At 36.2% G+C, this 22,976-nt stretch overlaps 1 protein-coding gene across 8 annotated transcripts in view; it reads right to left on the bottom strand.

Moving 5' to 3' along the window:
- The window catches only part of Arb2a (ARB2 cotranscriptional regulator A), a 404,275-nt gene that overhangs the window by 272,740 nt on the left and 108,559 nt on the right, over nucleotides 1-22,976 (bottom strand). For 6 of the 8 annotated variants that reach the window (XM_076927062.1, XM_076927067.1, XM_076927063.1 and 3 more), the window contains one exon: nucleotides 20,974-21,165. The exons of the other annotated variants lie outside the window; for them this stretch is intronic. In XM_076927062.1, coding sequence (XP_076783177.1) covers nucleotides 20,974-21,165 — 192 coding nt within the window. The remainder of the gene's footprint in view (nucleotides 1-20,973; nucleotides 21,166-22,976) is intronic. 8 annotated transcript variants of the gene reach the window in all.

Here is a 22,976-nt window from a genome sequence, read left to right as displayed (position 1 = left end):
CATCTCAAAACAGTACCAAAAGCCAAGGTCCAAGTATTCAAATACATGAGCCTGTGGAGAAGATTTCATGCTCAAGTCATATCACAAATCATTGCTTTTTCTGAAATTACACCAACAACGTAAAAGTGACTTATCAGAGCTTGGAGTGGACTTTAATTCATACAGTGCTAGCCTAGCATCCAAGAAGCTCTGAGCTTGATTCCACAGCACTGCACAAATTGAGCATTGTGGTGTACACCTGTAATTCCAACACTCTGCATGAGGATTATAAAATCAAGGGCATCCTTGGTTATAGCATGCATGAATTTAGGGCCATCCTGGCATACATGAAACCCTACCTTAAATATGAAAAATGTAACTTAAATACTTATGTATATATAGAATAGTGAGAAATTCCAGAAAGCAAAGATTAGAAAGAAGACTTTAGGTATTATATTATATCATCCTTGGGGGATCAACATCTGAGGTGAAGGACCCCAAATAACAACAGAAATACAAGAGTAAAGCAATAGATAAAAGAACAGGCTGAGTTCAAGGAGAAACAAAAATTTCAGTTGATACAGAAATATGCATTAAAGAGAAAGCCCAATTCTGTGATTATTTAGAATGAGCTGTGGATTTTTCAAGTGAGCTTAAGAGCTATTATCCCTAAAATATTTCAAATGCCAAGTTCCCATATGCATATTTCAATTCTAATATTTCAATATTACACAGCAAAAACTTTACAGTTACCCAGCAACTTTACAAAGCAAGTATGTTTCTAGGCAAGCAGATTTAAAAGCAATATCCCCTGATATCCTTTTTAGACCACCAGCAGTCTGTGATGCCTTAAAGCCCCTCACCCATGATCTTTAACACATACACACAAACACCCTAGTGTAATATGGAGTTAATCTATAACTGGGGAATGATGTCCCTTCTAAATATCATAGGCTATCAAATAAAAAGCCCAGTACTAGAAATAGGTTGCTAGCTTTGGAGTTGTTGGTCAATGCGATTCCATAAACTACCACTACCTTCACCCCCAACTATAGGCTATGGCCAACCATTCTTGGTTGCCTTCCAGAAGTTGAATGATAAGACTTTACTGCTGAATAAACCATATACTAAAGTCATACAACATGGAGAAATCAGGTTGATAGTAACTGGAAGCTTTAGCACCGCTAGCTACCTTTTATAGTGCTACAAGGTTCTATGCACACAATGAAAAAAGGAGTCCTCAAGCTTACCTAGGTGTGACCCATGTGCGTTACATTAATGACTGACTGAGTAAGGGATGGCTGCTACTGCAAGAGTGGCACCAATGTCATAGGAATAACCAAACACTCCAAAAACTGGACTTAAACTCTGTTCCACAAGAAAAAACCCTTATGGTTATGTGTGTAAAAAAATTGTGACAAGAAATATCATAGATTCTGCTACTATTATTCTGCTAAATGGATATAGTATCCAACCAACTCCTGATGACTTGTCAGTAACCCCCATAAACTCCTACATTTATCAAGCCACACAAGATCTGTTTGCAATAGACACGCAGAGACCTGCAACTAGATATCATGTAGTGAATGAGGAACTGCAGAGTATTCAGCCCTAAATGGGACGTCTACACGTTGTATCCGCCTTCCAAATTCAGGGACCATCATGAAAGAGGAGGTAGAATGATTGATAAAAGCCAGAAGCAGTAAATGACTACATCAAAATAGTGTTTCCTTGATACAGCAAGGCACATGCACATATAAATTCACAGAAGCTACGGCAGCTTGCATAAAATCTGTATGATATTAATATTGATAAAAATTCTTGCATACAAAGAGAAAGTAGTCATGAAATCCCAACTCTAGAGAAGGCGTTTCTGACAAACACTGGTGGGATTATCAGTTTTCTTTAAGGGTATGGCCCCAGGTAGGCCAAACAACAGAAAGGAATGTATGGGTAGCACAAAATGGACTCAATAAACCACTACAAAGATGCAAGGATGATATGGAGAAGAAGAAGAAGGAAGAGTGAATCTGAGGAAACTTAGGTCGAGGATTAGAGGATGAATATGATCAAAACACTGTATAAAGTTCTCAGAGAATTGGTAAAAAAAAAAAATTTGAAAGAAGTACCATCTTATGATCACTTCAAAAAGCTACTTCTTTAAATATTCATTCCATCCTTATTTCTAACAGGGTACATGAGTTTTGCACATTTTGAACTTCAGATAAGTGAAATTAGGGACTGACTGTTTTAGCTCAAAAGGTAATTTCAGAGATTTATCCAGGGCACTTTCAGTAGTTGTGTAAGTCCGCTCATTTCAGCGCAGTATGTATTAGATTATGCAAGATAATCATTGGAATTTATAATTAGAATTAAGAAATATAAAATGATTAGAAAATAACATTGCTGATGGTGAGAACTGAGAGAGTTTTAGTCTTTAGCTACGTGAGTAAAGACCCGTGGTTTGAAGAGAGTGGTGGCATGCTGAAGCTGTCTCACACGGGCTCATGAAAGTCAACTGTTACAGTTCAGAAATGTCAATTAGACACAACTACTATTTAAAGGTACGCACACATGCACACACATGCATGAGCACACACTGGATCTGAAAAATTAGAAGAAAAGTGGAAAAAAGCCTTGAACTCACTGGCATAGGAAATAACTTTCTAAACTGAACACTAGTGGCACAATCACTAATATCAACAAATAATAATAAATAGAACCTCATGAAACTGAGAGGTATCTATATGGCAAAAAACAGCATCATTCAGACAAAGTGGTAGACTACAGGATGGGAAAATATTTATACTATGTAAACATCGGATGGAGGGCTAATATCCAAAATATATAAAGAAAACAAAAAGTGCAATTACAAAACAAAGTATAGATCGAAACAAAGAATGCTCAGTAGAAGAAACTCAAATGGCTGAGAAACACTCAAGGAAACATTCAACATCCTTAGCCATCAGGAAAATGTAAATTTGGGATACGATCCTACAACAAATTGTCAGAATGGCTAAGATCAATAACATGGGTGACAGCTCATGCTGGAAAGATTGCAGAGTAAGAAAAACATTTATATATTGCTTGTGGGAATATAGCTACTCTGAAAGTCAATATGGAGTTTCCTCAGAAAGATGGCAATCCCTACATCAAGAACCAGGTATACCACTCTAAGGCATATACCCAAGGGATGTTTCAGCCTTCCATAGAGATACTTGTTCAACATTTTCATTGCTGCTCTTCTCATAATAGGTAGAAATTGGAAACAACCTAGATGTTCCTCAACAGAAGAATGGATAAAGAAAATGTGATGTATTTACAAAGTTACTTAGCTGTTAAAACAAAACCAAAACAAAATTAACATCATGAAATTTGCAGGCAAATGGATGAAACTAGAAAAAAGAAAACACCTTGAATGAGGTATCCCAGATCCAGAAAGTGTAATAGTATTAGCCTATGTGTTCATTTATATTTGGATATTAGCCTCGAAGGCAATGATGACCAAGAAATCCACAGAACTGCAGAGGATAGGCATGGACCTATCCTATAGGGACCAGAGGAAAGACATCTCCTGAGGAGAGAGAAATAAAATAAATAGCTATGAATAGGGGGCTGAAATGGAGGATCAACTGGGCCGTGAAAGGAAAGAGGATTGTAGGAGGGGATAGTAGGAGAGGCTGCTAAAACTAAAGGGTGTTTGAGGGGTAGTGTAAAAACTAAACAGAAGAAACTTCCTAAATTATTTACATGGAGGCAATCTAAATAAAATCTCCAAATAATGGGGAAATCAGAGTCCCAGCTGAACATATCTTCTCACCAAACAAAGCTTCCAGTACCAAGTTTGTGGTACTGAGCAAATGAGCTGCTGCCAAGAGAAGAGGTTTCTCTGTATAAACAAAGCCCTTTGCTTCAGGAAAACGCTTCTCTGATGATGGCTGAACAAGGCATTAATCAATGAGTATAACAGAATATCATTAAGAGTCATTTTCACACTACACTTTTTTTAGAGCAGTACTTTTTGGTTTTATCCTAGGTCTCTGGGCTATCCCCTTTGCTCTGACAGTAAAGCTACACCTCTTGAACACCTATAAGACATTGAACATGGAAAAGTTGAGTTGGTGCCTACTAAGAGTCTTAATCACTACTTGAAACCTTTGGTGTAGGAACATATTCTGCATACAACTAAGGAAAACCCCAGCTACAAACCTTTAATTTAACTTAATGGTGACACAAGTCTTGTTGGAGTAATCAACCAATAACTGATTTGACAATATAGAACTCAGCCTGACACTGCTTAGATGGCCAAGACCCTGAGATTAGATAGCCCAGGGACCTAGGATAAAACCTAAAATTACTGGACTAAAAAAAGAAAAAAAAAAGTAGCATGAAAATGACTCCTAATGATATCCTGCTACATTCACTGATCAGTGCCTTGTTCAGCCATCACCAGAGAAGCTTCCTCCTGCAGCAGATGGGAACAAATACAGAGACCCAAGTGAGGTGGGTTGGCCTGATACTACTTGTATTCTAATGCTAATACTGGTTCTTCAAGACTGGTTGCCCCAGAGTGAGAGTCCACACATAGATGCTCTATGACTTTGCCCCCAAGTTATTTTTGATTGATAAATAGAGATGAGGACAGCCAATAACTGGGGAAAGAGAGATTGGTGGGGTTTAGGGTTCCCAGGCTTGGGGGGGGGGGGGGGCGGTCAGAGAAGAACCATGAGGGGAAGAAGAAGGTGGAAAAAAAAGGGAGACGCTGCCATGAGTTAGATAAATCATAAAAACGTGGTCCTAAGGTCTGGACAATAGGAGTTACAAGCAGTCCAGAAGAAACATAATAATTCAGGGTTATGGAAAGAAATGTAGATTCTAATAACACAAGATATCTGCCCAGCTCTAGTGCTGACTATGATTTATTGCAAATATAAAGGTTGTATGTGTCTTTTATTTGGGAACTAAATAGTCAAAGGTGTTGTAGAAACCCTGGATTGGGATTAAAAATTTCTACTACACCCAGAGCCAGACATTAGGCAGAGAATGAGAGATTTTGGAATGTTCAACCTTAAATGGGATGTTTCCTTCCACTGAGAGCTCAGGGGACCCCATGGAAAAGGAAAGAGAAACAGTAAGAGCGAGAAGGTATGGAGGACACTAAGAAAACAAGGCATTCTAAACCAAAATGAGCAAAGCTCATAGGAACTCACAGAGGCTGAAGCACATGCATAGGGCCTGCATCGGTCAGAAGCAGGTCTTCTGAGTGTTTCTTACAGCTTCCAGCTTGGAGTTTTTATGGGATTCCTGAGCATGTAAATGAGTGAATACTGATTCCTGTGCCTTCACTTGAGCTCTTTTACTTCCTGTGGTTTGTCTTGTCCACATCTGAAGCGATAGGTTTGTGTTGATCTTACTATACTTCATTTTGCAAATTAAAGAAAAGTGAGTGAGTGAATGAATGAATGAATGAATGAAAAAAACCTAGTAACTAGTACAAAGGTTAACAACTGAATAGTCATTTATCTTCTGGGAGAGGGAAAACTAGTTTTCTCCAATAAAGTGATATTGGGTACATATCAAACACTGAGGACAGGCCTAATATTCAGGTGTAGTTGATCCAACATAACTGGATGCTGTAGTTTTGCTACTTGCTTTTATTTGAATTACAGTATGGTGTTTTGTTTGGCTTTTTGTTTTGGGTTTTTTCCTTTTGGGGTATAGCTGGCTCTATCTATCTATCTATCAATTATTTATTTATTGCTATTTTAAGTTTTTGTTTCTTTTATGATAAGGAATTCAATCTTGGATGGGTAAGGAAGGAAGAAGATCTGGAAGAACTTGGAGGAGGGAAAAATATGATCAAAATACATTTAAATTTAGAACTTGTTTTAAGTAATAAAAATATAATATTACTTGAAATAAAAAGACAAAAAAATTAATTCTATAATCCTAGAAATAAATTTTCCACTTATCATTTCCTAAGTATTTTACAAATACTAATATTCTTAAGTTTTCTGATGTCTGTTGTATCTGATATCTGATATTTGTTGATGTCTGCCTAATAGAAACACTATATTACAGAAAAATACTGTACATCTCCTCCCACTGTGTTCAATTATATACCATTGGTAGCCTGAAAATAGCTATGTTAAAATATACCACAGAAACTCAAAAGCACTGTAAAGTAGAGCTTTACGGATTGTTTTTTCAATGGTCTACATCCAATGAAGTGAAGAAATATTACTGACGTAAATAATAATAATTAATGAAAAGGAGAGGCTATAAATTTGAAGAACAGCAAAAAGGGGTATGTGAGAAGGTATGGAAGGGAAGAAAACAAACAGAGAAAAAATATAATTATATTATAATCTAAAAAGAAGAAGCATGTATTATGCTTAGCTGTTACACTGTAACAGTCTTCCACTTTCACCCATTATTTCTGTCAGTGCCGATTACCTACAGACACACTCTCTACCTGGGAAAACCCAGTGGCCATGCCTGAGAAGCAAGTAGGTGATCCTTATTTTCCTTCCAGTCCTCCATAAAACTTGATTCAGTCTCATCCACAGCTCTGTAGCAGCTTTCCTACAGGAATATGTCCTCCCACCCTACAGCAATTCCCTGTAAACTCCACCAAGCATGAAGTGGATCCAGCTATCCCTCTCTGTGAACTCCTGGAGCCTCTCCTTTTAGCTCATCCCGATGATTTTCTGTCAGCTGTGGATACCTAGAAGTACTTTCTACTCAAGATCCCCAACAGCCACAGCTGTCAAGGACTTAGAAGCATTCCCTCCCAGGCAGCCCAGAGCCATCACACATTTCCAAGATTTACAATCCAACAATAACAGAGGAAGAGAATTCCCACCCAACAAATAAGACCACATATCAACACGTAGAATCATAATCATCCCGAATCACATGGATACAACAATAACAGCCAAGGCAACATGCGTACACCAGAACCCAATAATCCTGCTACACGAGAAATGAGGAAATATAATATAGTTGTAATACAGACAAAGACTTCAAAAATAATAATGATGAATATGCCCAAGGATCTTAAAGAGAATATGAATAAGTTGTTTGATGAAGCCTATGAAAACAGAATCAAACAATGAAAGAAATAATAAAAGCAACTAACAACATGAAAGTAAATATTAACCAAGAAACATAAACACTTAAGAAAGAAAAAGAAGAAAACTAGAAATGGAAACTTTAAAGTCAAACAAAAAACTACAGAAGAAAATTTCTCTACCTTAAAGAAAGAGGTCCCTATCAAGTTACAAAAAGCAAACACCTGACAAAAGCAGAAAAAAAGAAAAAAACTTCCCATGTCACATAGTGATTAAAACATTAAATGTACACAAGAAAGAATGTTAAAATTTGCGAGGAAAGAAAAAAGTAACATACAAAGACAGACCTATAAAAAATCACATCTGACTTTTCAATGGATATTATAAAAGTCAGAAGGAACACAAAGGATATTCTAAAAATGCTAAGAGAATACAGACATTAAGACTATTATACCTAGAAAAGCTGTAAACAATAATAGATGGAGAATTTCATAATAATACAAAATTTGAAAAGGTACCAGAAAGAAAACTTCAACTGAAAAAGTCTAACTACATCCAAGAAATAAATAATCCAAGATTATCAAATCAAAATAAGGGTTGGAGGGAGAACTTCACAGTAATTTAAAAATAACAGGAATTAATAAACAATGCAAATTGATAACTTTCAACATCAATGGTCTCAATTTCTCAAACAAAATGACACAAACAGATCAGATTCAGAAAAAGGATCCGTTTATCATCTGTATCCAAGAAACACACATCTCCTTCAATGAAAGACATCACCCAGAGTAAAAAGAGAGAAAAACATATCACAAGCAAATGGACCTAAAGATGCAACCTGGTGTAGACATTTCAATACCTGACAAAATAGGCTCCAAAGTAAAACTAAGGAAACAGATGAACACTGCATCCTCATCAAAGAAATAATTCACCAAAAAGATACTTAATATTCATGCACCAACACAAGGGCACGCAAGTTCATAAAAGAAACACTACTAAAACTTAAGTCACATATTGACTCTCCCACACTGAGAGTTGGTGACTTCAATACTCCATTTCCTCCAATAAACTGATCATCTAGACAAAAACTAAACAAAAATGTTGGTGTCATATGTCATAAATCAAATGGACCTACCAAATATTCACAGAACTTTTCATCCAAACACAAAAGAAAATAACTTCTGCTCAGATCATGGAACTTTGTCCAAACTTGATGACATACTTGGATCCAAAGCAAGTCTAAAAAGATACAACAAACAAATGAACAAACAAACGACATGTATCCTAGCTGAACACAATGAATTAAAACTGGATCTCAACAACAACAGGAACTTTACAAACACCTAAAGAAGTAACAACTTACTACTGACATATGAGTTAAGACAGAAATTAAGAAGTAAATTTAAAACTTTCTTATAATTCAATGAAAATAAAAAATACTCCTAACAACAGTACAATAGGAAGGTGGTTCTAAAAGGCAAGTTCATAACATTAAGTACCTACACCAAAAATCTGGAGAACTCTTACCTTAAAATCTTAAGGGCACACTTGAAAGCTCTAGAATAAAAAGAAGATAACACCCAAAGCCAGAAGAAGTCTGGAGACAATGAAAGTAAGGGGTGAGATCAATGAAATAGAGAGTAAATAAAAAAAAGTGGTGTTCCTTTGAGAAAATCAGTAAGACAGCTAAACCTACAAATTTACTAAACATGCCTTCAGCACAGAATTTTACCACACTTCAAAGAAGAATTAATACCAATACTCTTCAAATTATTCCATAAAAAGGAAAGAGAACAAACATTGCCCAACTACCTTATTATGAGGCAACAATTTCATTGATACATAAATCACATAAAAACTAACCCCGCTTCATTAACACACATGCAATTTAACTAAATTAACTAAATAAGTAAATTTATAAACATGCAACTTAACTAAAAAACAGACAAAGATCAAAATTAATAAATTAGACACAAAACAGAGGACATTACAACAGACATAAAGGACATAAGGATATATGGTGTATCATAAGAACATATGCTGGAGATATCACCATCCCTGATCTCAAGTTGTACTACAAAACAATAGTATTAAAAAACAGCATTATAAGGGATAAAAACAAACACTCTGACACAATTACACATACCTATGAACTTCTGGTTTTTGATAAGCAAGAAATAAAAATTGAACAGCATCTTCAATAAATTGTTTTGGTCAAATTAAATGGCTACATGGGGAAAAAGGCAAATAGATCCACACTTATCAGCCTGCACGGAAGTCAGCTCCAAACTCAGGACCTCACTAATAGGGCAATGTAATAGACTACAATAGAATATAAAGTGACAAATAATCTTGAATTCAATCAATTTACAAAAATTCAGCAATGGAATCCACTATATAAACAAACTCAAACAGAAGAATCACATGATCACCTCCTTAGAGACAGAAAAAGCATTCGACAAAATACAGTACCCCTTCGTGTTAAAAATACTGGAGAGATCAGGAATTCAAGGCCCACAGCTAAATATACTAAAAGCAATTTACAACAAGCCAACAGCAAATATCAAATTAAATGGAAAGATATGCGAAGCAATCCCACTTAAACAGGGGAAAAGACAAAGATGCCCACTCTCCCCAAATCTATTCAATGTAGTACTCAAGGTTCCAGCTACAGCAATAAGACAACAAAAGGAGATCAAAGAGAACAAGTTGTCAAAGAAGAAGTAAAGGTACCACTCTTTGCAGATGATATGATAGTATACATGAGCAAACTCAAAAATGCTAGCAGAGAACTTCTACAGCTGATAAACAACTTCAGCAAAGTGGTTGGATACAAAATTAACTCAAATAAATCAGTAGCCTTCCTTTATAAAACTGATAAAGGGGCTGAAAAAGAAAATAGAGAAACAACACCCTTCACAATAGTCATAAATAAAAGAAAGTATCTTGGGGTAACAGTAACCAAAAAAGTGAAAGATCTATAAGACAATAACTTCAAGTCTCTCAAGAAAGAAATCAAAGAAGATCTCAGAAGATAGAAATATCATCCATTGTTGCGGCCAGAGCTGCCCCACGCTGAGGGCCAAAATGTTGCAGACCGCTCTATTAATGCTTGAACCCGCACTGCCAAAAGCCTTGGGGGCTAAGTTGCTAGAGCCCGCACTGCCCCAAGCTGCTCCAGTCCGCAGGTCGGGGTTCAGCAAGAGAGAGAGGACAGACGCGAAGAATGGAAACCAGACAGAATGTGATTCAATCCAGTTTATTCTTCAGTCTCTCTTCCTAGTCCAAGTCCCAAGTCTTGAGTTCCCAGTCCCTAGTTCCTAGTCCCTAGTGCCTCCAAGTTCCAAGTTACTTCTTCCAAGTGCTAAGTGCCTAATGTCTAATTCCAAGTTCTTACTCCAAGTGCCAAGTGCCTAATACCTAATAATCATTTCTTCTGAGTTCTCTAGTCCAAGTGTCTTCTTCCTCAATGCCTAATTCCTACTGATTTCTTCTGTCTGCCTCTCACCTTTTATATGTCTCACTTCTAAGCCACGTCTTTAAGTCACGCCTTTAAATCATGCCCTTAGGTCTTGTCTCTAAATCTGATCTCTAAATCATGCCCTTAAGTCACACACCTTTAAGTCTCACACACCCAAGGGAAGATCCTGGTTATCTAAAGCAGGATGTTATCAGAGTGTGCTCAGCTGTTGTAGGCTATTGTAATGAAGTCTCTTGTCAGGGTATATGGATCAAGATGGCTGCAAGGATGATAGCCGCCTTCTGTTGGCTCCCCACAATTCATGTTCAGGGATTGGCAGAATTAACATAGTAAAAATGGCCATCCTACCAAAAGCAATCTACAGATTCAATGCAATTCCCCTCAAAATCCTAACACAATTCTTCAAATACATGAAAAGAACAATTCACAAAATTCATCTGGAAAAGCAAAAAACCCAGAATAGCAAAAACAATTCTTAACAATTAAAGAACTTCTGAGGGAATGACCATCCCTGACATCAAGCTATGCTACAGAGCAATAGTGATTAAAAACTCCATGGTATTGGTACAGAGACAGACATGTTGATCAATGGAATAGAACTGAAGATCCAGAAATAAAACCACATACCTACTGACACTTGATCTTTGACAAAAAAGCCAAAAATATACAATGGAAAAAAGGAAGCATCTTCAATAAAAGTTGCTGGTCTAACTGGCAGTCTGTATGTAGAAAAATAAAAATAGGTCCGTATTTGACACCTTGCACAAAGCTCAAGTCCAAGTGGATCAAGGACTTCAACATAAAATCAGATACACTGAGTTGAATAGAAGAGAAAGTGGAAAAGAGCAGTGAACTCACTGGTATAGGAGGAAATTTCCTATAAAGAACTCTAATGGCTCAGGCTCTAAGATCAAGAATTAATAAATGGGACAGCATGAAACTGGAAAGCTTTTGTAAGGTAAAGGACATGGCCAAGTTGGCAACCTACAGATTGGGAAATTCTTTTCACTAACCCCACATCAGATAGAGGGCTAATATCCAAAGTATATAAAGAAGTCAAGAAGCTAACCACCAAAAAACCAAACACCCCAATCAAAAAATGGAGTATAGAACTAAACAGAATTCACAAGAGAGGAATCTCAAATGGCTGAGAAGCACCTAAAGAAATGTTCAAAGTCCTTAATGATCAGGAAAAGTCAAATCAAAATGATCCTGAGATTCCACCTTACACAAATCAGAATGGCTAAGATTAAAACCTCAGGTGACAGCACATGTTGGTGAGGATGTGGAGAAAGGGGAACACTCTTACACTGCTATGGGATTGCAAACTGGTACAACCACTCTGGAAATCAATCTGGAGGTACCTCAGAAAATTGGAAATAGATCTGCCTGAGGACCCAGCAATACCACTCTTGAGAGGGAGAAGAAAGCAATCATAAAATGGGGTGGGGAGGGAGGAACCTGGATGGGAAGGGGGCAGGGAGGGCAATAGGGAACATGATCAGGTACTGGGCTGGGGGAACAGGACTGAAGCCCTGAGGCCCAGCAGAAAGAATTGAAACAGGCAACCTGGGGGAGGTAGGAGGTGGGGCGGGGGATCCCTCTAGAATATACTGGAGACCTGAGAGGTGAGAGACTCTCAGCACCTTAGATGAAATGCCCTACAGTGAGGAGAAGAAACTTGTAGAGTCTACCTCCAATAGAAAGACAGGGCATCAAATGGAGAGATAGAGTTGCCATCCAACAGTCAAAAACTCTGACCCAAAATTGTTCCTATCTGAAAGAATTGCAGGGACAAAAACGGAGAAGACACTAAGGAAAAGTAGATCCAGTGACAGGCCCAAATTGGGATCCAGCTCAAGGGAAGGCTCTAAGACCTGACACTATTACTGATTCTCTGGTGTGCTTACAAACAGGAGCCTATCATTACTGCCCTCCAAAAGGCCCAACAAGCAGCTGAAAGAGTCAGATGTAGAAATTTACACCCAACCAACGGACAGAAGCCAGGGACACCTGTGGTTGATTTAGGGAAAAGCTGGAAGAAGCTAAGGAGAAGGGTGATCCCCTAGGAAGACCTGCAGTCTCAACTAACCAGGACCCTTGAGATTTCTCAGACACTGAGCCGCCAACCAGGTAGCATATAACATCTGATGTGAGGCTCCGAACACATATACAGCAGAGGTGCCAGGGAGTGGGGAGGTCTGGCGGGGTGGAGACATCCTCTTGGAGAGGGGGGAGAGTGGGGGGGGTAAGTCTGGGATGTGGGACAGTTAGAAGGTGGAACAGGAGGGGGATAAAGTGTGAAGTGTAAAAAAAATTAAAGAATAAAAAAAGAAAAGGAAAGGAAAGAAACAAGCTGCCCTTAGCAGCTCTTCCCATACACTAACCCTGTCATCCCATGGTTTTCTTAGATGACAAAGGGACTGCTGTGGCCACATATACCATATAAGTTTAGTAATGTGCTAAGTTTAATCATTAGGGAACTTTTTACTTCATCATTTTATGGTCCGAATTGTGAATATGTATTCGTTAATCATTTTAATTTTTTTTCTCCAAAGTTTACTTTTAAAGTACTGGAACTTGCAATTTCAGCTCCAACTTGTAGTTTAATAGCCCCACATTCAATTAGAAGTGGGGGAAGGTTTTAATTGCTTTAAAATTTTAAGAGCTCAACTTTAACTGATTAAACTTCTTGGTAAGCGAAAAAATAAGTATTCAAAGGATGTGTCTGCAAGTCTATAATCATGTACTAAATGTTAGAAATGATTATTAAATTACTATAGTAAAACAGCATAATAAATACATTATAGAAAATCTTTTTAAATATAAAAAAACATTTTCAGACTTAAAAGTAAAACATAAACAAATACATAACTTGGGAAGGAAACTAAATAAAGATGATGGTTTCTTGCATCAACACCTAGGAATCCGCATGCATTAGTTGTGGATGTGATGGACTGTGAGACAGGCATTAGGACATTTGGAGACCATACAGTAGGGACTTCCCTCTTATATAATCCACCTTGTCCTCCCTTAAGACTTAAAATATATTTTCCTCAGTTGTGGTTGTAATGGTCTACATTTGTTGTTGAGAAGTTTCCTTGATGAGGGGTGAGAATAAGAATAAATATTTAGAAAGTAGTTAAAGATTATGCTGGTTTACTAAGTATTGGCTCTTCTCAATGATCTATGACTTCACTAGCCTTGGGAAGATGGCTAGCTGCCCAGTAACAAGCATAATGTGTTTTTTACAATAGTGCCTTACCTTGGATAGCCCTGCACTGCAACTCAAAACAGGCATATAGTGCCCACTGTGAGGTTTTGGTTCAAAAGTCTATGGCTCTTGACGAAAGCATTGTTAGCCCCAATGAGAAAATTTTATTCAAAGTATATATGTATATTTATGCATTGACTTACATGTAAGTATTTTAGGTGGATGGCTAATGGTCTGTTTCCTATGTTGCTATCAGACATCCTTCCTCTTATTTTACCTTTTTCCTTCCTTCCAGATGTTCCTCCCTTTTCCCTACCTTATCAGAGCGTTCTCCCCCACTTTTTTCACTTCCTCTTCATATCCCTTGTAATATAGAAATGTGGAGCACAGTCCCATCTGACACATGTGCAACACAACTCCTGCACTGAAGTCTTAGGGATCACTGCAGAAGAACTGATGCGAGGATGAAGTTTACTATGAGAATATATCTCCTAGAGATACCAGATTCTACACCTGTGTAGTTCTTACCGCCATGGCTGCCTACAAAAGACCTGTACAAAGATGATGCCAAAGACCTGCTAGTGTAGAAGAAGAAATTTCAAAATGCCTCAATTGTAGATGAGAACTACAAGCAACTAAGGAATGCTGAGAATGGGAAGAATTGCTTTCCCTTGGTAAAGCACAAAATAATCATGTACACACATATAACCTCTTTAAAAACGACAGTCTTTCATTTTATAAACATGCTGTCATTTATTCAAACAGCTCTCTACTGGTAGAAACTGGGTGGTTAGTCAGTAGTTCTGTATTGTCGTCAGCTCCTGCCGTCAGAAGCTGTGCATGTGTACTGATGTGGTGTGCATCACTGCAGGTAGAATTGGAGGCACCAGGTGCATAGATTAAACACTGGGAAGCACTACTAAACTCCCATGTAAAAAGGTTATCTCAATTTATATTCACAGCACTCTTGTTTATCACCAAATAGATTATCTGATAATATGTTTAAAGACATTACACTTAATACTACCTATAGCTACCTCTTATAATCCTATTAAAAGCTCCATACTCAAGGTTGTCTGATACTTCTTTTTCAATACTAAGATGTTAGATTATTTAGTGATAAAACTAAAAATTAAGGGTAGTGCTTATGGCATTACCAAAAAGTTAGTGCTCCAATGACTGACTGGTGTGTGTGTGTGTGTGTGTGTGTGTGTGTGTGTGTGTGTGTGTGTGTGTCTGATGGGGGGAATACCCTACCTTTATATTATAGGTGAATTTTTATAATACAATCTAATATATAGATATCTATCTATTATAACTGTATTACAGATAGATATGTATAATAATTCCATAAACATTTGTAAAATAAAATTCTAACCTGATATGTTTTATGTATATACTTTTCCAAAAAGGGAAGAAATCAGAATCGAAACAAGAAAAAGCAAATGTAATCGTTAATAGCCAAAATAGAAAATTTCTAGTTTTCAAAAAGTGAAACAAATTAAAATTTTTGACTCCAAGATTTCTGTTCCATTTTTTGTCCCTGTGTTTCCTTAGATAGGAACAATTCTGGGTCAAAAATTTTAGATGGGTGGGGGGACCAGGAAGAGGACAACATTTGGAATGCAAATAAGTACAATAATGTAATAAAGAAACTTCTGCCTGCACTTGTCAAGTATGTAATTCATGTCAGAGTCAAGTAACAACTGTGGTTTTCCTTAATGCTACCCCTTTACAATTATAAAAATTCCAAAATATTCTAGAATAACTATTGCTATAGAATGAAGTTATTCACTGAGTTCACAGACTGATTGCTTTAGAAATATTTTTCAATATTATTTGTTCAAAATCTACAAATTACAAAGTAACTACCTATAATTTGAACAAACAGAAAGAGAGAATACAAGCTTCCTTTCTTAATCAAGAAAGTATCTTCAACTGACAACAATTAACAAAGAATCAATATGTTTCTCCAATAGAGAGTAAATGGATACACAAACCAAACATAAGGGCAGTGCACAGTCAATACTGACTGACCTGAAGGTGGCTTTGTTGTTTGTGTCTCATGTAGCTCCTGTTTGAGCCTTCCCACCCCACCCCCGAACATTTGCTTATATGTTATGGTTTCCAATTTTGTGCTTTTATAGTTTTTGCTTGTCTGTGTGTATTTTTTGTACTTAAAAATGGCTTGTTTTATTTGCCTGTTTATGTTTTTAAAGACAGCAAAAGCCATGAAGTTAGATTGATGGAGAGGTGTGGAGGGTGTGGGAGGAGATGAGAGAGAACGGAAAACCATGATCAGATTATAGTCTATTACAAAAGCATTTATTAATTGTTTTGAACAAAATTTCAACCAAAAAAAGTATTTATGTACTTCACCCAAAAATCATACTGAAAAATAAGAGACAGAAAGAGAAGCTTTCACAGGATAGAGGGAAGAAACTCAAGGTCAAAAGTATTGAAAATTTTAGATTATATGATAGAAGAGAATAAAGCTGTCAAATTTCAGAATAAAAATTATTTTAGCTTACAGGATTAAACAGCTAATCAATTACTAAAACAAGTAGAGTAAAGGCAACCTTTTTAAAAAGAAAGGTTTCAAAATTATTTCCAGGGCTATGGAGATGGTTCAGTCAGTAAAGTGCCTGTGCTAGCATGAAAACCTTACACTCACACATAACTCTTGAGTATTCTGGTACACACCTATGAGGAAGTGGGGACAATGGGGTCCTCATAGCTTGTTGACTGGTCAGTCTAGCTCAATCAGTGAACTTCCACTCCATGTCATAACAAATAACGTGGACAGTGACTGAGGAAGAATATGGTATTAGCCTTTGGAAATATTTAAATATGTTTAAACACATGTGGTTGTACACATGTGTACATATATGATCAAATACACACACATATTTCACACATCAAACTTATTTTCTATTGACCCTCTAATGGCTCCAAAATATAAGGAAATATTTCAAGAAAGCAAAGAATCCAGGTAATAACTAAGGGGCACCTCAGAATGAGAGGCAGGTAGCCTTCAGAAATGGGCTACTGAAGTTTGGACAAAGTCCACAAGGAATCAAAATAGGTCTCAGAAGACATACTAAGTCTAGATAAAACTAGGAGATAATCTGGTTAAATTTCATCATGCTAAAAATTACTGTCAAGACAAGATTCAAAATATTCCATTATAAAAGACATAAAATGAAAAACTGAAAAATTGTGAGTTATCATTTTCATTCTATCCCAATCCTAATTTTTACAAACACAATTGCCATAAAGTTCTATAATATCCATTATGCCTTAGGAATAAAACAAAGTAGCCCTCTCTTTTTCTGGGTTCTTCATCTAAGATACATTGATCTAAACCTATTGATCCATCATAGATAAAAACAGATTTAAAACATTTACTCCATATTGTACATGCTCAGACATTTTCCTTATTATTTCCTAAAAATACAGTAGAGCTGTGGTCTCCCTTCTCCTGGGGTCATTGGCCGCTGGCCCAGGAGGACAAAGGGAGCAAAGTCCAAAATCAGTGATTTTAGACAGCCCATGAGTACAAACAGAAATGACACACTCAGTGAGCAACTTCAGGGAGACAAATCAACTTTAATCTGGGTGAAATAGGGTTATATATTTTGGGAAATGGGGGATAAGGCTATACAGGGCAGGCAAAGGTCACTGGCTGAAGGCTTAGGTATTGCAATGACTCATTAGCATGGACAGACATTCCAGGTACCTCAGATGCTTGCTGATCTGGTTCTTATCTGGAGAAAGGAAGCTGAACCTGTAATCTCACCAAGGCTATATGACATTTCACAGGTAGAGGTGGGGGTGGGGGTTCAAGCTCCCCAGACAAGGTCAGAGAGGCAGAAACCCTGTTGGTAAAGGGAGTTCCCCGCTTTGTGGCTCCACATATAACAAAGATTTCCAGTGTATTAAGCATTAGATGTATCCCAGAAGCAACTTAAAGTATACAGAGCGACGTGTGTTGGTCAGACACAGGAAAGCACAGTAATTTGGGCTTGATGTGACTTGCACATCACTAGATCTTGCTAATAGAAAGGGAGTAATCCATGAAGCCTATTTATCTAACAAACACAAGTCCTGTGTAGCTTCAGGATTCTCAGGGTCAAGTAGACCTTCTTAGAAAAAAAGCAGGGGATCTTTAACAAAATTCTAAAACATGAAATATTTTACTTCAATCTGTGGGTCACTGACCTTTCCACGGGGGTCACCTAAGACCATAAGAAAACATTTGCATTACAATTCAGGAAAGTAGCAACATTACAGTTACAGAGTAGCAATGAAAATAATATTATGTTTGGGGGTTAGGGAAGTGTCCCCACAACATAAGGGTCACAGTATTAGAAAGGTTGAGACCCCTTGTCCCAAAGTGTTTCACAGAAAAAATTATTTGTTCAGTTTTGTTTATTTTCTGAAACTCGTTCTCACTGTGCAGTCCAAGCTAGTCTTGAATTGACATTTCCCCATGTCAGCCTCCACAGACCTCTGCACCCAGCTCTCCACAGTACAACTCAATCAGGCAAGGGTGGGACAAGGAGGAACTCACTGAGGTGCCTCCTTAAACTGCATGCATGTGTTTTAAATCTAGTAGTAACTAAAGAATTGCAGGGTCATCTAGTTTACTTGCCCCCTTTACACATAAGGTCAGAACAGCTAAAAAGAAAGGAAGAAATCAAAGACTAACAAATTTAGTAACTCTCAAATTATATAGATATTGAACCATAGATGTGGATACATAATAAACTTTCTTACCTGAGTACTGATTACGCAATGAAGTGTATTAAACACTGAAACCACCAACCCTGGGAACCTCAGAAATACCTCAGGCGGGTATTTGATAGGTGTCATTCCTCCCTACTGAAATCTTAACATATATTTTATAATCAAGTTCTAAATATAAGGGATAGAACACCCATCACTTTCTTTGGAGTTGAAAACTTCTAGAGAAATCTTATGTTCCTGATCTTACACCCACAATGTTGGCCACAGTGGAGCGATAAGTTAAAACGTCATGTCCTTCATGGAAAGCTTCACTAAGACACGGCTTATGTGCTAGAGAGGATTATGACATGTTCATATGGACACTGAAGTAATAAATCATCTGCTGAGAATTCACACTATGTGGAAATGATAATCTCTACCCTGGAAAATATTAAAATTGACTTGCACACCAGTATGAAAACTCACAGGACCTGACAACCCTACTGATCAGCTAACCCTCTCACACTATGAAACCTTTCTGGAAGTGAAATTCCAGGAAACAAAAGAAAAACTGCAACAGCAACAAAAGCAGAACTAGCATGTTAAAAGCGAAGAATGGGACTGCACCTTCCTCCTTGTGGGTCTTCCTCTGCCTGCTCCCCTAAAATGCCAGACATCCCTCCCTCCCACCAGAGCAGTCAGTGTAAGAAGTGAATCCAAATGCTGAAAATCACTTCATCTGGATTTAAAAGTGATATATATTCTAGAAATTCATGATGAACTTCATACAATAAATTTCTTATTTAAAAAATAAAGAAAATGTAACTACCTAAAACTAGAACTTAGGCAGGCCATATAGTTAAAAATGAATTCTTTCCTTTCAAGAAATCACGATTTACTATGGTTGAGAAAAGTAGAGAAATAAATGAGGAAGAACATTGTTATACTCTAAACATTATTCCTACTTAAAAGAGTAAATGGCTTACTATTTTAATGTTATTTAAAAAAAACCTTGCACCTCCCTGCTGAGCAAATCAATACTCTATTCATACAAAGATATTTCAGAGTTTCCTCCACCCAGTTTTACCTCACAAAGTGCATCCACAAATGTTCCACATCAGACAAAGCAGGTGACCTGCCGCAGCGGAATAAAACTCCATGAGCCATCTCACCAATCCCTCACTGGCTCAAAGTCCCTCAGTTCTTGACTGTTATTTTCAAATTTCATGAACTGTACATACATTTTACATGCAATGATCTCTCTAAAACCTACAGATACTGTGTTATAATCACAACCAGAACCACTGAAGAGATAGTTTACTATCTTTAACATAAAATAAGACAGTTTAGAAAACACTAGCTTTTGTGTCATGTTAGTATAAATTTCAACTTAGTAATGGAATATTTAATTATTCTGATTTCTTAACTGAATAATCAGTTACTACAATTTTCTCTAACATAATAATTAGAGTAGTAACTGAATGAAAGTTACATGTTTCTTTGCACATTTTTCACAGGTGGATAAAGCACTGACTTAAGGAACTCAATAGGCCACACTTGAAGATTCATATCATCTTAAAAAAAAAACACATTCTCTAGAATTTGTCTCAAATGTTACCATTACATCCAGGACAAAAGAATACTGAACACATTAAAATATTTATTGTTCTATTTTGTAAATATATATCCAAGATGTATTTCCAATATTATTTATAAAATGCATTGTCATTTTTAGAAATAAAATGGATACATGTACCATTTCTAAAATACCCTTTCTATGGTAAATGTTTTATACATGATGAGATTTTTCTAAGGAATATTCCTAGTTACATGTAAAAGAAACTCATAGTTTGTGATAATTGGCTGTTCACTACATAACTTAAAAGATTTATAAACAACAATTGAACAATACGACACTAGAATAGAAAACTTATTTCTAAAATATTACAATTTAACATTTTATATGTTTACTTTAAGCTTAAAACATTTTATTTGTGGGCTTCAAAATATTTTTTAAATTCCAAAACCATGTCCTAATAAGGACAATAATAATAAGTACAATAGTACTTCCCTCAATGAACAGATTACCTCTCACCAGCAAGTCTCCTTTCCTTTTCCCTTCATGACAGGAGGAAAGCAAATCATTCCAGAAACAGTCAAGGTTCATTATGTTTTGGGGTTTTTTTTCAAAAGTATTTTCATTGTTGATGATATGATAGAATATTTAAACTCATAGTTCATATTATTAAACAAAGAAAAAGCAAAAAAAGAAAAAAATTTAAAAATATTCATTGCAAAGACATTTAAGCCTTTACCTAACCAACAATATTACTACATTTTCCTGCATTACTGAAAAATAACAATTATACAAGGAAAGTAAATAAAGACTTAATAAGATTATGCCATGAATATATTTCCTGAAAAGACATAATAAAATTATTCTATGCAATAAAACAGAATGATAAAATGCCCCCCAAAACAAAAGAAGTTTCACTTACATCCACAGCTCTCTTAATAAAAGGTATCTGTGTGCCACTGTCCAGATCTTCATTAATAATAAGCCTTCTAGCCCACTGACCTGCCCTGACAACACCACTACCATGAATTAAAACCATCAGTTTCTGTGGATTTGTCAAAGCATCCTCACTCATAAAGATAAAACTCTTTGGTTCACTCTCAGTGGCATCTACCTGTAATCAAAAAAAATTAAATAATAAATAAAATGTTTTTGATCAAGCATATACACAATGAGAAAACAACTAATGGCTATTACAAATTATTGAACGGTTATTACAGAATCACTTCTTTAAAAAATGTTACATAAAAGAAAAACTGTAAGATCTAGCAATTACATAATAGGTGAACAAGCAACAGAAATATTTTAAATACAAAAACACATAAAAAGAATAATTAAAGCATATTCCTACATTGTTATTGTAGATTTAGTATTGCATTACCACCACCTTACATTAAAATAATTAATTTTAAAAGCATCCTGTGGTCCAGATATGATCCAACTGTTTTTATCACTCTCATTACTCACAATCCCACTGAGGTATCACTACTACAACAATCATCAATAAATGAAGAAATTACATTTGAATAAATTTAAGTTATAAGCTTACACAGCATATAGTCTATGATTCTATCACTGAAGCAGATTGTACCTATAATAAAAAATAAAAAACCTAAACTAGAATATATAAATAATTTATCCAGAACAGTATAAACTATGCAAAAAGGAAGGAAACTATCTAACACTCCAAACACAAGGTGCTCCATGTAAGTGGGCTTTAGAACTGCATTCAGATTGCAAACATAGACACACAAAACAACAACTTGTACATGCTTCATTTACATAAAGATTAATTATGCATTTATATCTAGTTAATGCTCAGATAAAGGTTTATTAATTTTGATTATACATGCTTCAATTTCAAAGACGCTAGAGATGCTAAGGAAGTGTATTCTGAACATTTCATTCCGTATGTACAGCAAGCTCTCTGGGACATCAGCAAAGGTCAAGACTCAGAATGGAGGACTTATACAACAAGGTTAAAGCCAGAACTAACAACTAGTAATGTGTTCTCTACCCACAACTACACATGTCAAAGATCACTCTACATTCTGTATACTGTACCAGTTCTTGACTCTAGCAACAAAATATGTTCAAACAGGTATCAAAGTTAGAACAACACATACACACACAAAATTCTACAAAAATGCTATAGAATTTAATCTAACATTTTAAAATCTAAATGTTCACATTCATTCAAAATGCACAGGAATATAAAAATAAACCTAGGTTTAAAACAATATTGGTCTCATTATCTGATGCTATTTATGTAAACAGCACAAGAGCAACTGGTTCAGTAGGAACAGAATGGCTGGAGTTTATGGATAGCTACAACTTTAGAGTGAAGCTTACCTTGTCTACAAATAACATCTCAAACTCTTCCCCATGAATCTCTAGTCCCTTTCTGTGTCTTGTTCTCCTTCACAGCACATACAGCAACCCACCACAGTGTATTCATTCATAGATAGATAATAAATGTCCATGCATGTGCATGCATGTGGGACATGCGTGTGCATACATGTGTATGCCTGTGTGTGGGTGTGGGTGTGTGTGTATGCATTCATCTCTCTCCACTACAGTGTAAATCTAAGAAGAAATAATTTTTTTAATTTATATTAGGCAAGATTTTTAGTCTACAACAGAGACTAGCACCTTATAGATACTCAATAAATAAAAAATAAAAAACCTTTGAAATATGGAATCATACAATTGACAATATGTCCTTTAGATACAATGAATGTAAATGATTCAGAGCATTAATATCTAGAAGATACACACAAAAAACTTAAAAATAAACATAAAAAACAAATAATCAAATTGTAAAATGAACTATAGGTCTGAATAAAGAGTTCTCAAAGGAAGACATAAAAATGGCTGACAATTCTTTTTCAATGTGTTAGACATGAACAGCTATGAGGGACATGC

This window comes from Arvicanthis niloticus, chromosome 29, assembly GCF_011762505.2.
Source record: "Arvicanthis niloticus isolate mArvNil1 chromosome 29, mArvNil1.pat.X, whole genome shotgun sequence".
NCBI lineage: Eukaryota > Metazoa > Chordata > Mammalia > Rodentia > Muridae > Arvicanthis > Arvicanthis niloticus.
The sequence above is the reverse complement of the archived record's forward strand: the minus strand, read 5'-3'. Positions and strand labels throughout refer to the sequence as shown.